This window comes from Mercurialis annua, linkage group LG1-X, assembly GCF_937616625.2.
Source record: "Mercurialis annua linkage group LG1-X, ddMerAnnu1.2, whole genome shotgun sequence".
In the NCBI taxonomy this organism is placed as follows: domain Eukaryota; kingdom Viridiplantae; phylum Streptophyta; class Magnoliopsida; order Malpighiales; family Euphorbiaceae; genus Mercurialis; species Mercurialis annua.
This window is the reverse complement of record NC_065570.1, coordinates 4,446,369-4,459,047: the sequence shown is the minus strand read 5'-3', so window position 1 is coordinate 4,459,047 and position 12,679 is coordinate 4,446,369. Positions and strand designations below refer to the sequence as shown.

At 33.7% G+C, this 12,679-nt stretch overlaps 2 protein-coding genes across 2 annotated transcripts; one reads left to right on the top strand and one right to left on the bottom strand.

Moving 5' to 3' along the window:
* The first annotated feature begins 300 nt into the window (after positions 1–300).
* Positions 301–4,161, top strand: LOC126654018 (beta-glucuronosyltransferase GlcAT14A). Its single transcript, XM_050348056.2, has 4 exons — positions 301–903; positions 1,094–1,169; positions 1,271–1,386; positions 3,516–4,161. Exons 1-4 carry the CDS (start codon positions 426–428, stop codon positions 4,031–4,033), a joined length of 1,188 nt encoding a protein of 395 aa, XP_050204013.1. The 5' UTR covers positions 301–425; the 3' UTR covers positions 4,034–4,161.
* An 872-nt stretch (positions 4,162–5,033) lies between these two features.
* LOC126664460 (FT-interacting protein 3) lies at positions 5,034–8,194 on the bottom strand. The gene has a single exon (XM_050356852.2). The coding sequence runs from the start codon at positions 8,154–8,156 to the stop codon at positions 5,118–5,120; it is 3,039 nt and encodes a 1,012-aa protein (XP_050212809.1). The 5' UTR covers positions 8,157–8,194; the 3' UTR covers positions 5,034–5,117.
* Between the last annotated feature and the right edge of the window lie 4,485 nt (positions 8,195–12,679).

Sequence of the window (12,679 nt, the reverse complement as noted above, 5' to 3'; positions counted from 1 at the left end):
ATTTGTTTTAAAGTGAATTATAATAAATTAATAGTTTAAAAAAATTAAATACTGTACTTTTTTGGACGAGAAATACTATACTTAAATGTATATATAATAAGATTATACAAATATTTTGATAAGTTTAGTCTTTAACTAATATTAATAGTAATATTTTAATTTTTTCAAAAAATATTATAATAAAAATATTTTAATTTAAAAAAAAATGCTAATAGTTTAATTTTTATAAAATTTTAATTATTTTATAAAATCAAAAAACACATTATATTAATTAAAAGAAGATCTAACCCTCCACGCCACTTCTTGATTCCCACTCATCCCTTCTTTTAAAAACACCTTCACCTTCACTAACCACTTCAAACTAACTTTTTCATCTCCAATTTCTCTCCATTTCTTCACCTTCAAATTTTCCACTAACCCATGAAATGACAATCAAATTTCTCACCATTTTATTCATGGCAGCCTCTCTTCTCCTATCTTTATACTTCATACCCACAAAACTAACCACACCCATCTCAACATACTCACCACTAATCACCTTAAAGGACCAAAAACCCTACCCAGTAACTTTTGCTTACTTAATCTCAGCATCTAAAGGGGATTCAGAGAGGGTTATTAGAGTAATAAAAGCACTTTACCATCCTGGGAATTATTATTTGATTCATATGGATTCAGATGCAGAGGAACTTGAGCATAAAAAAGTTGCTGAATTTGTGTCTAAAGAACCGGTTTTTGAAGCTGTGGGGAATGTTTGGATGGTGGGAAAATCAAATTTGGTGACTTACAGAGGTCCTACTATGCTTGCTACTACTCTTCATGCCATGGCTATTTTGTTGAGGACTTGCCAATGGGATTGGTTTATTAATCTTAGTGCCTCTGATTATCCTTTGGTTACTCAAGATGGTATGGTGAGTGCCCTTTTTTTAATTTAATCTATTTTGTTTATCCGAGATAGAATCTAATTACGTTAGCAGTTAGTGGTTAGTAGTTAGAATTTTCGAGACTCGAAACTGAGACCTCATGAATTTGTTTGGTTTTGTTGTGTTTATCTCTGTTCTAATGTCATTTTTTTGGCCTGATTTTTAATGTGTAGATCTAATTGATGCATTTTCCAGCTTACCAAGGGATCTGAATTTCATACAGCACACTAGTCACTTAGGGTGGAAAGTGTAAAATCTCTTTTCTTTTGAATCTTATGTTTTTATTATAATTAATATTTTAGTAGTGTATATTGGCATTTCTAAGGTTGTTTTATAATGAATTTTGACAGGAATAAGAGAGCAAAGCCAATTATGATAGATCCAGGGCTTTACAGCCGAAACAAATCAGAAATTTGGTGGGTAATAAAACAAAGGAGTGTGCCCACTGCATTCAAGCTCTTTGCAGGTATTTTTATACTATTTATTATGAACAGGATCATGGTCATGATTCTGATAAGACATTGGCATCCATGTCCTCATAGTCATAAATTAACATTTAAGAATTTTGAGTATTTTAATCCAAACTGTATTAGTCGGTTCGGTTGGTTTTTCTGTTCGGTTATGTTTATATCACCGGTGAAATTATTTTAATTGTAGCCAATTAAAACAAAATAATTTCAATGTTCGAATGAAATTGACTACGGCTTAAATTAGTTATGATTAATACAGTTAAAAAGTTTAAATACAATAAATATTTTTGCTAAACGTTTGGGTTTGTTTGGTCGAAAGTCTTTTTTTATATATACATAATTGAAAATCAAATCAAACCAAACCATACTTTATGCTTTTGGCTAGCATGTGAAATCTCTGAAGTGAAGGGACAGCATGTTGATGATACTTAGCTTAAAGTTTAAATTTTTGATAATTAATAAAATTTCACGAGGTTTTTTGAGATTGAGACCTTATGTTGGGATGAATTTAAAAATTTATATTGACTTGTAACTAATAATATTATAGTTTGTCCTCACATCACATGATCTGATCTTTGCCGACAAAAAGTCACAAATTCCTCAAAATCTAAGGTCTTGATTTGAAGACAGTTACACTTGGCAGAACCAAGATTAAACCTTGTTAATTTATGCTTTGTATTTTTATTAAAGTAGGTCCAACTCATAATTTCATAATCTGGCTTTATATCAAAGTCTAGTGATGTTAGTTAGTTTGCTTCAAATGATAGTTTGATTAAGACTTTGTACCTAATTCATGCTAGAAATCCTAAACTATAAGCAGCATTCTTAGAAACAAAGTTACATTTCCATATCAAGATCAATTTGTACTAGTTAGGAACTTTAAGTTGTCATGTCTATTTGTGTGTCTACCATTTGCATAATAAATAGGGTATATGCTTAAATGTGATTAATTATCAAGGAACATATTATATCTAAAAATGGAGCAAACTTGCTCTATTTCTTTGCTATTTAAATTTTTTTTTTTCCTTATATATTTAGAAAAATTAATGTTTCCCGTGATATTTTAATTCTATATAACTGAACCCCCTTCCCCGTTGTAACGGGATTTTAATTTTTTATCACCTAAATGTTAAGGAGAAACACAATAATTTTAAAATGTAGAAAAAAAGCAGTAATCTTGATCTAATCTATACAATCAAGCATGTTATGGAATGGTGATAGCTCTTCTTCTAAAATATGTTTAAAAAAAGTTGTGGTTTATGAGTCATTGGGGAAATAATGTAGTGGGCAAGTGAAACTGTGAAAGAACCACATTCACCCTTGGATTTCTAGACAAGTCCTTGAATTAAATTAGACAGTTCCATAGTTTCATACATATGGGGCTGCATCACCTATAAAGCTCACATGTTAAAGCCTGCTTCATGTTGGGGATTGCATGTGCTATACTGCTTCTGTGGATAACCTTTTGGAATTACAACTCTATTTTATTTTATCTTCAAATATTTAATTACTTATTAAAGATTGAATTATAAACTTTTCGATCATAGAAGTTATGTTTCGAACACCATGTCAAATTATTAATAAACCTAAAAATTCAAATTGTTATAGTTTTATTATCTCTGACATGCTTGAAATAAAGTAGACTAAACGTACAATTTGCACTCTCATGTTGACTCGATTTTTAAATTGGCCTTTAATGATTTTTTTTTTGTTACAAACATATACCTAATGCTATAAAAAAATAACAATCTGGACCATCTTTTGATAGATTTTTATTTTACTGTTACTCATTCTGATGTGGCCAACATGTGGCATTGACAGAGGGTTCAATTTGTATTTTTTAGTAACGTCAAGTTTCATATAAAGATAAATCATTTATGTATATGCCATATATCGTCCACATCATAAAGGAGGGTCTAATCTATTATTTTGAGTAACGTTTGGTTATTACGGTCCAAATTAAAAATCGAACCAGGCGTAAGGGTCAAAAATGTGCATTTAGCCTCAGCTTTTCAAGAAGCTTTTCATCTATAGTTTTGTGGCTTGCTTGCTTATACATTCATGTAGTCTTATCTTAAATTACTCCAATAACCTTAGTTCTGAATTCCATTACATTGCTAATCAGGTTCAGCTTGGACAGTATTGTCAAGATCATTTGCTGAGTATAGTATAGTAGGTTGGGACAATCTCCCAAGAACTCTGCTCCTCTACTACACAAACTTTGTATCCTCACCTGAAGGCTACTTTCAAACACTTATATGCAATTCTCAAGACTACAAAAACACTACAGTCAATCATGATCTTCACTACATCACTTGGGATACACCTCCTAAGCAGCATCCAAGGTACCTTGGCCTTAAAGATTACAGAAGATCGATCCTCAGCAGCCGCCCGTTTGCAAGAAAGTTCAAGACAAATGATCCATTGCTCGACAAAATCGATCGCGAGCTTCTTAAGAGGTATAATGACAAGTTTTCTTATGGAGGTTGGTGTTTAGGAAATGGCAATAGACAGAAGTCATGTTCAGGTTTAGATTATGAGAAATATGGTGATTTGAAGCCTGGACCAGGTTCAAGAAGACTTAAAAGTTTGCTGGCTAAACTTGTTTCAGAAAAGAATTTCACAAAACGACAATGTAGATGATTTTTTTGCCTCTTTCTATTTGACAAAATGGCACGGGCTTGTTTTTAAGAGATTAGAATCCTTCTGATCACAAAAGCTAGCTGTTTGATATGCAACATAAAAGTATATATGTTCTAACGGTTGTGTCATGTCATTTGTGCAACAAACAAATAAAAAATCTGTAATGTTAGATTAATTAATGATAAAAAAATAAAAAAATAATTGAATATTCCACTATCGTACATGCTCATTGACTTGTTATAAAAAGAACGTGGTACAACTCTTGCATGGAGTAAACATTATGCTCTTAAACATGTTTGATGAGCTTTTATTACAAAGAAAAAAAATTACTAATTATAAAATGGATAATAATTTTGCGTGATTGTTGTGTCACGTCATCTATGCAACAAACTAATAAAATGTATGAAATATTGAAATCTTTAGCTATTATAAAGATCCGTGACACAACAATTGTGTGAAATAATTACTCCAATAACGTGACACAACAATTGCGTGAAATTATTACTCTAATAAAATAAAAGGTATTTAAAATCGTTGACCCCCAATTAAACTTTCGCTTCATAAACTACGGTTTTACCTTGGCGGGACTTATTTATAAATCACGAACTGCTTCATTGGCTCGATATGAAAGACTGTCAGCTTAGCAACTATGACTGGCAATTTAACGCAACATATCCTTAATTATTGAGTTGAAATGAAATTGATTCACATCAGTTGTATGCATTTATTTTGCCTTTTCTTTTCTATCTCTTGTTCTTTAGGTGTTGGCTAAGCTACCTCAAGATTCAAATATACTATACGTTATCAAAGACTTGCTCATCTAACGGTAACCTTCCTCAAATTGGCAAGTCAAATTCCTTTCACCAACTTTACATCGGGCCCCTTAATTAAATGCACACAATATTAAGTCCACCGCCCCATAAAATAAATGTATAACGGTCACTTTTTTTTCCACTTTTTCCATACCAACACTACCAACTTTCTACTAGGCTCTTGGCTCTATTCAAAATAAATCAAATAAATTACTAACTTATTAAAACAATAACTTATTAATGCATTACATGAAACAATAAAAACAGCAGCATTACAGTATTTGATCTGACAGAGATGGTAGCCGCCGGAAAAAGTTGACGGACACAGACGGCATGTCGTCGCGGAACCTTGGGTGGCGGAAGTAATAGAATCCCGCCCCTAGCACAAACACCTTAAATGGTACAACATAAAATAACAATGAAGCAAATAAGCAAAACACCACAAAAATACCAGTTGCTCTCGGATCCCTCCAGCTAAACAATGCTTCCAAACGTTCTCCTTGGGCTGCCAAATCTCCTAAAAGTGTCTGGGCCCTGCCCGATAAAGCCCGAAGACGATCGTATCTAATACGAACCACATCAGCAGATCGTGTGGTGGGAAATCCATCAAACTCCTCATCTAGCTCATCTGGACCCACAACATCAACATACGAAACCCTCGGATCCATATTGTGTGGGACCCTTTGGCGATAACGGAATCTGAACGCTAAAATCAAGAAGGCGTACATGAATACGGTGGGGAGCAATAGATGTGGACATAACACAACAGCTATAACCAAGATATGAACTAGAATACTTGTCGGAGGGTGCGCCCACGTGCGAATCCCGTCAAGCCAACGCGCCAATGTAGCGGCGCGTGTGAGACACCCAACGACTCTGAACCAATTAGCCTTACTTCTCCTCATGCTCCACATATGCGTGTCGCTGTCCAGCATGAACTGAACCACTTCTTGACCCAATGGTGGCTCGGACCGGGCGAGCCGAGCCGTGACTATACGCATAGCTGTATGGCGCAGTATGTCTTGTTGAGCTGGACCTAATGGTCGTATGTAGTGCATTCTAGGTAGCATCGGTGTGGTGTAGGCTTGGATTATGTTTATCCATGATGAACATGTGAATCGAACGGCTATCTCAATTTCTCCCATTTTTTTGGCTCCACTTGGTAGTAACACAGTAAGTGAATATGAAGTTAGGTACACCCGATTAGTATCCAGTGTGGACAATCTTATTCTTATTTTCCCAACTCTGATATCTTTCCCTGGCTTTCCATTGTCAAACACGCCAATAGTCAACACTGTGCAGGGATCGTATACATCCCATGTGTACTGCTCATTCCACCTAGGATTAAACCGGTCGATGATCGTACGGGTACGAACCCATTTGGGCCCATATTTAGCAACCACGTAAGCATCCGTAGTGCCACGTGTACCATCCTTGGTTTTAACCGGCAGTAAATTAGTAGCTCCTCGAATGCCAACTTCTAGTAACCCAATAGGAGCTTTAGCTAACTGTTTAGCGGCGGCTCTAACATCGCTAGTCACGTGAGCAGCCTCATCAAGCACGTGATAGCCGCCTTCTAAACATACTCTCACGTGTATTCTACCTGTGTACGGCCTCTTCTCATCACCAACCAAATTAAACCATCTTGATTTCGGCTCCGTACGATCATCACTCCGCCGTTCGATGCTTGCCATCTGTATCTTAGCGTTCCCAACTGACTGTCCATTAATCACATCCTCTACTGTCACTACTAAAAACGGCTCAAACGGTTCAGCCGCCACAAATACCAAATCTTCATTCCACGTAGGATTAGCTGAGCTGGATGAGCCTGACCCAACAGAAGTCCTACCCGTTTTAAAAACCTGCGGGCCCAGCTGAGCTTTAACATACAGCTCAGGATTACGAGCCTTAGGTTCGGTAACCGAAGGCAGCTGCAAATCTTGGGTTTGGATAACCGTTAATCTCAAATACCAAAGCTTCGGCGACAAGTATACTTTCGCTCGGGTCTCGGGTATTAACCCACCCGAATCCGATTGCCAAGCCTCCTGAAACGCTTCATCCGCTTGAGTACCGATCCAAACAGCAAGCATGACGTCATTTCCCGGCGATTTCTCCGACTCTAAACTGTACCACTGTGGAGCTAAAGGACTATCTGGTGGTACACGCTTTGGAACTTCTTGTAAATCAAACGACACCGTACCAAGACAATTCTCAGTTTTCTCATCATTTTCTTTTTTCTCTTCTGTCCAAACAGAAACTTCAAGTGAAGACGAATTTAATCCTTCTTTATCGAATGCGAAAACCTGATCCCAATCTTTATCGCTCTCACTCTTGGTTTTGATACTATGCGTGCCGATCACAAGCTTCGCATATGTGGGATGATTCGATGAGTTTGATCTCTTCGCTTTTAGAACACGAACATATAGAAAGGGCATGCGATCAACCAGATCGTAAGCGCTTCGGCTACGATCGCTTGATAGTGATCGTAGCTCGAGGTTGCTGATCGTGAGATCGGATGTTTTACCATTTTCTACTACGTTATTGTTGTCCTTCTGCTGCTGTATTGTTTTTTCACTGTGAGCTAACGGTGGATTCTCCACCTCTACTGGTGGCGGAGGAGGTGGTGGTGTTACTGCTGCTGCTGGCTCTGGTGGTGGATTCACCGTCTCCGGTTTCTTTTCTTTGTCCTCTTGTGGTGGCGCCGGTGGATTTGGCTTCTCTTCTTTCTTATCTTCTGTACTTGCAGTGTCTACACTCTTAGCCTCTTCTTTTTTCTCTTCAGGCTTATCTTCTTTTTTCACCTCCGTCTCTGGTTTTACTTCACTATTCTCAGGTGCTTTCTCATCAGCCGGTGCTACCGCCGCCGCCGCCTCAGGTTTTTTCTCATCCGGCACAGCCGGTGGATCTTCATCAATATAATAAACTTTCAACCCAAGCTCACCTTTAATCTGAGAAAAAACACTCCGTTTCTCCAACGGATAATACACCAGAGACTCCGACCCGGACTTAACAAATCCACTACCGGCAATCTTAACTTTGCCGAGAAAAGTACTGCGTTTACCCGTCTTTTTATCGTTATAAAGAATAACTTCCAAAATTTCGTCCGCCATGGAGTCATTATCATGAACAAGAAACTCAAGCTTTTCTTCCCACTCAGGATTCAGATCTCGAAACTTTGTCTTCGTTCTCCGCCGCTGTCCGTCGTAGTCAACAATCGCGTAAGCGCTTGCTGTACCTTGACCGTCTTTCGGCATTAAATTCTTTGCGTTGCAAACTTCGACGATTAGTTTTCTAGAGGAAGTTTCTGCCATTTTTTTTTGTTTGAAGTCAGTGAGTCAGTACAGGTTGGTGAATTAGAGTGTTAGTTTGAATTTCAGAGAAGAAAATGAGAGAGAAGTGGAAAAGGAGATGATAGAAAAGTGTTTGATGTGTGAGAGTGAGATGGCCAGTAATGTGGTGTTTTTAAAAGAGGTGAGGGGGGAGCGTGGACATGTCAGCAAAAACACGTAGGATTACAGAGTGAGGTGGCAGCGTGCCTGGTGCTGAGTTTTCTGATTTTTGGCAATTGTTTAAGGTACTAATTAATTAATTTATGATTGGTTAATTACCAAATTAATTTGCTGTTTACTTTTGTGTTACTGATTTTGCTCAATTTGAATGACAAATAGAATCATGAACTTACTGCATGTTTGGGTAATGATATTTGTGTGGAAAGATGGAAAACACAAGAATTGCATTTTGTACAGTCAAATTGAAATTGTGTGACTGTTTCTTGCTTTTTTTTTCTTATTGGGATTAGGTAGAACTATATCACAATATCCTGCAGCAATTGTGTTTGATTGCATACTTAATTAATTACTATATTATAGCTTATTCATTGTTTTGATTGGGAATAATCATATTTTTAGTGTTTTAGGAAAATTCTTACCTAGGTTAATTGGAATCAAGTATGGATTATACATAATTTAATCCACTTTTTAAATGTTGGGATTCAATTGAAAATAAAATAAATAGAAAATTATTATGAAGAACACCAGATATGACATAACAACATTTTTGGCTATTTTATTTGAAAATGAAACGACGTAATTCTCAACTTCTATTTCTGTCAACAGTTTATTTTTTCCATTCATTTTTAGTGTTAGTCAATGGAGTCAATACTAAACAAAAAAAAACTAAATTTCAATTCATAGAAAAATAATATTGTAATTTATGAATTTAATGACTTAATAAATTTAATTTAATTTATTTGTATTTTTAATATTTTATTTTATTTTAAGTTTTAAATATTATATTTTAAAAAAAAGTAATAGTTTTTAAAACTAAAATTATTGAAAACTACAAAAAAAATCAAAAAAATTAAGAATTTAAAAAACACTAAAAAAATAAAATTGAATACGTTAACTCGTTTAATTTAGTCATATAACTTAGTTGACTAATTTAATGGGCAAAAAAACTAAACTAAGTGGAGAACTATATTGTTATATTTTTAAATAGAATGAATTAAATTGTAAATTATGACATGTGTTAGGATATTCATAATGACTTGCTCTAAAATAAAATAAGGAGTTTCAAGCAAACTTATATAAAAATTGAAGGTCCAATTTGTACTTTTGTACCTTTTCTAATATCCCCGTACAATTTGATTCCCAACATAGTTTAGTTTTTTCTCAAAGCCAACATAGTTTAACAATTATCCTTAATAAGTAACAAAAATAATGTGCAGAAAATATAAGCAATAAAGTATTGAAGAAATCGGCAAAGAATCATTTTTGGTAAATAGAAATAGTGGCAGAGAAGATGGGAATTACCATGTGTAGTTAATAACATATTCAGAAGATTCGCATAAAATTCAGTTAATATTTTGGATTTTACATTTACATTCTTAATGAAAAGCAAGTGGTCTCTCTGCAAAAATGAACGTTGCTTTGTTGTGGTGCTTCTTTTATGCAAAAATGTCAGTCACCGAAAGAGATTTAATACTAACTTTTTAAAGGATAGTACAAATTAATTCATCCCCATGCACGGATCTGACTCAAATGTTTTTATATTTTAATTAAACCAATTCATATATATATAGTGGGATGCCACGTGCATGGTTATTTCTTGTTGTTTTTCTAATGCTAATACTGCTCTTATTTAACGTTCATTTATGTTTAGTAAGCAACACCTGATCTTTATTACGAGAATCCCATGTTTAAAGGTTGGTGTTCTATTCTAATCAATTTGCATTTTCTTATTACTACTTTTTAAAAAGAATTAAGCGATGCTTAAGATCCATGCATTCATTCATTATTCCAAAAATATTTGATAGCTTCGCAGTAACCTTCATGTCAAATTTGTGGTATCTAATGCTAAACTAAATTAACTTGTACTAATTTATATTTTTGACTAAACTCGATGAAAATTATGTTATTAAGGGGATGTTTGATTTAGTTTTTCGATAGAGTTTTTATCTTTTACTCTCTCCGTTCCAATAGAGTTTTCCACTTCGAGAAATATTTTTGTCCCAAAATTCTTGTCCACTTTCAAAATGTTACTAATTTTTACACTCAATTTTTCTAGATTATCCCTATTTAAAATCCACCAATGAGTAAATTGAAAATAAATTGCAAGTAGACCCTATATTAAATAGGGTATAACAAGAAAAGTAATTATTTTTTTACAAAATTCATAAACAATAATTGCTTTTCTTAACTGTGTGATAAAGGCAATTTGGACAACTCTATTGGAACGGAGGGAATACTTTTCAAAAAGCTCCACTAAAAGATTTGAGATTTTTTAAGAGTTTTTTATAAGTTTTTGAACTCCCAACAACTACTGTTGGAAAAACTCCATTTTAAAACTTTTTGTCAACAATTGATAGCTGTTTAATATTTTAAATTATTTAGACAAAATTACTTATATTAGAATATATTGTTTCTTTAATATATAACATTATTTAAATATTTAATTATTTATAAATTATATAAAATTATTTTATTTATATTAAAACAACTATAATTTTAAATTTTTTAAAATAAATTATAAATTTATCAAAAAATATCTGAATAAGTTTAGATTAAATGTTACTTAAAAAAAGGAGTTTTCATTGCGAGGATGAAATAAGAATTAAGTAAAGGACTTCCTGGTACGTGCCGGTGATACAGACTTCCAAGTGTGCATAATGAAGGGCTACAAGACTGTCGGTTTTTATGCTCTATGCTACTGTTCGCATGGACAATTTCCATACTCGTCTTTGAATTTATAGATGGGTTCTGTACGGATTGATGCTTTAACCGGTTCGGTCTGAAAAGTTGAACAGGGTTTAATTAAACTAAACTAAAATATTAACGTGAAGATTAAGAAACCCATGCGCGATTAATATTTAAACTACTACTGCTCCTAATTTAACCAACCGCGGGGTTGAAGATAGAAAAGCGCAGTCTTTGAAGTTGTATTTTTGTTGATTGATTTGAGTTGTGCCGAATACAAACCTAAAACTAGCTATTTATACGAGATAAACCCTAAAATAAAAAACCTTATATAATGAGATACAATCTCTTATATTAATAAATACTAAACTAGATAACTAAAATAATGATAAAATAAGATAATAACTAAAAAAAGATAAATACTAAGTTAAGATAAGAATAAAATGATATTGATGGCTTTTGAGTTTAAAAACCTAAATTAGCGCATACGATTTTTTTTGAACTAGTGTAAACAACTATATAATTGTAATTTAAGTTTGTTTATATAAAGAGCAAATTACTATAAAGTCCCTGAGATATATTATAATTAACAGTTTGATACCCCTTATTTTAAAAGTCTATTTGTCTCTCAGTTTTAATTCATTTAATAATTAGATCCCTCTGTTAATTTCGATACTTATTTTCAAACGATTTGGTACCCCATCTTTAGTTTTGTGAACGATTTGATCCCTCACTTTTAGTTTTATTAAAAGATTTGGTCCCTCACTTTTAAACAATTTAGTACCTAAGTTTCAATCCGTTAAACGATTTAGTCCCTCAAATTAACAGAAGGATCTCTCAGCTCACAGAATTAAAACTGAGGGACCATTAAGTAGACTTTTCAAACAAGAAGTATCAAACTGTTAATTATGGTATATCTCATGGCCTCTAAGTAATTTGCTCTAAGATAAACGGCAATTGGATGGCATATTTGGTAGCCAAATGAACTCTAGACAACCTCTAACCCAATTGACGCAGTTAAATAAGAGGCTTTCTAAGTTGATTTTTTATTGTCAAAAGATAAAATTTCATTTTATGAAATAAAGCGACTTCAATAGTCTCATAAAGGAGTAGGCATTTGGTCGGTTCGGTCGAGATCTAACCAACACCCCCTTAAATTAACTGTTCGATCGAATAGCCAAAACTAAACCAACTGAATAATTTTTTTATCGAAAACCGAACCGACCAAATAGATTGGCGAATTCAGTCGGTTTAGTTAACTGAGAAGATTATGAAGAAAAATTCAAAAAAATTTAAAAAATAAATTTTTTGATTAATTCAGCCAGTTTAGTTAATTTAGATAATTTAAAATTCAAACTTAACTGATAACGGAATACCAATTTTTTTATATAAAAATCGAATTAATCGAATTGACCATTTTAACCAAGTCGAACCGACCAAAATTCATCGGTTCGGTTAGTTAATTCGGTCGGTCAATTTTTTTCTCACCCCTAGTCTCAAATCTAATCACGATATTTAGATTAGATATCACACCAAACCTTCTAAGGGCTTTTAAGTTATTTAGAGTCATTCACAAACAATAACTCTAATAATAGATCTAGCCAAAAAAATACAAATCTTAAAGATTACAACAATCAAAG

Coding starts and splice junctions, on each gene's coding strand:
- LOC126664460 (XM_050356852.2), bottom strand. CDS start 8,156: ATGGCAGAAACTTCCTCTAGAAAACTAATCGTCGAAGTTTGCAACGCA.
- LOC126654018 (XM_050348056.2), top strand. CDS start 426: ATGACAATCAAATTTCTCACCATTTTATTCATGGCAGCCTCTCTTCTC. Junction 904..1,093: donor TCCTTTGGTTACTCAAGATG/GTATGGTGAGTG, acceptor TTTAATGTGTAG/ATCTAATTGATGCATTTTCC. Junction 1,387..3,515: donor TGCATTCAAGCTCTTTGCAG/GTATTTTTATAC, acceptor ATTGCTAATCAG/GTTCAGCTTGGACAGTATTG.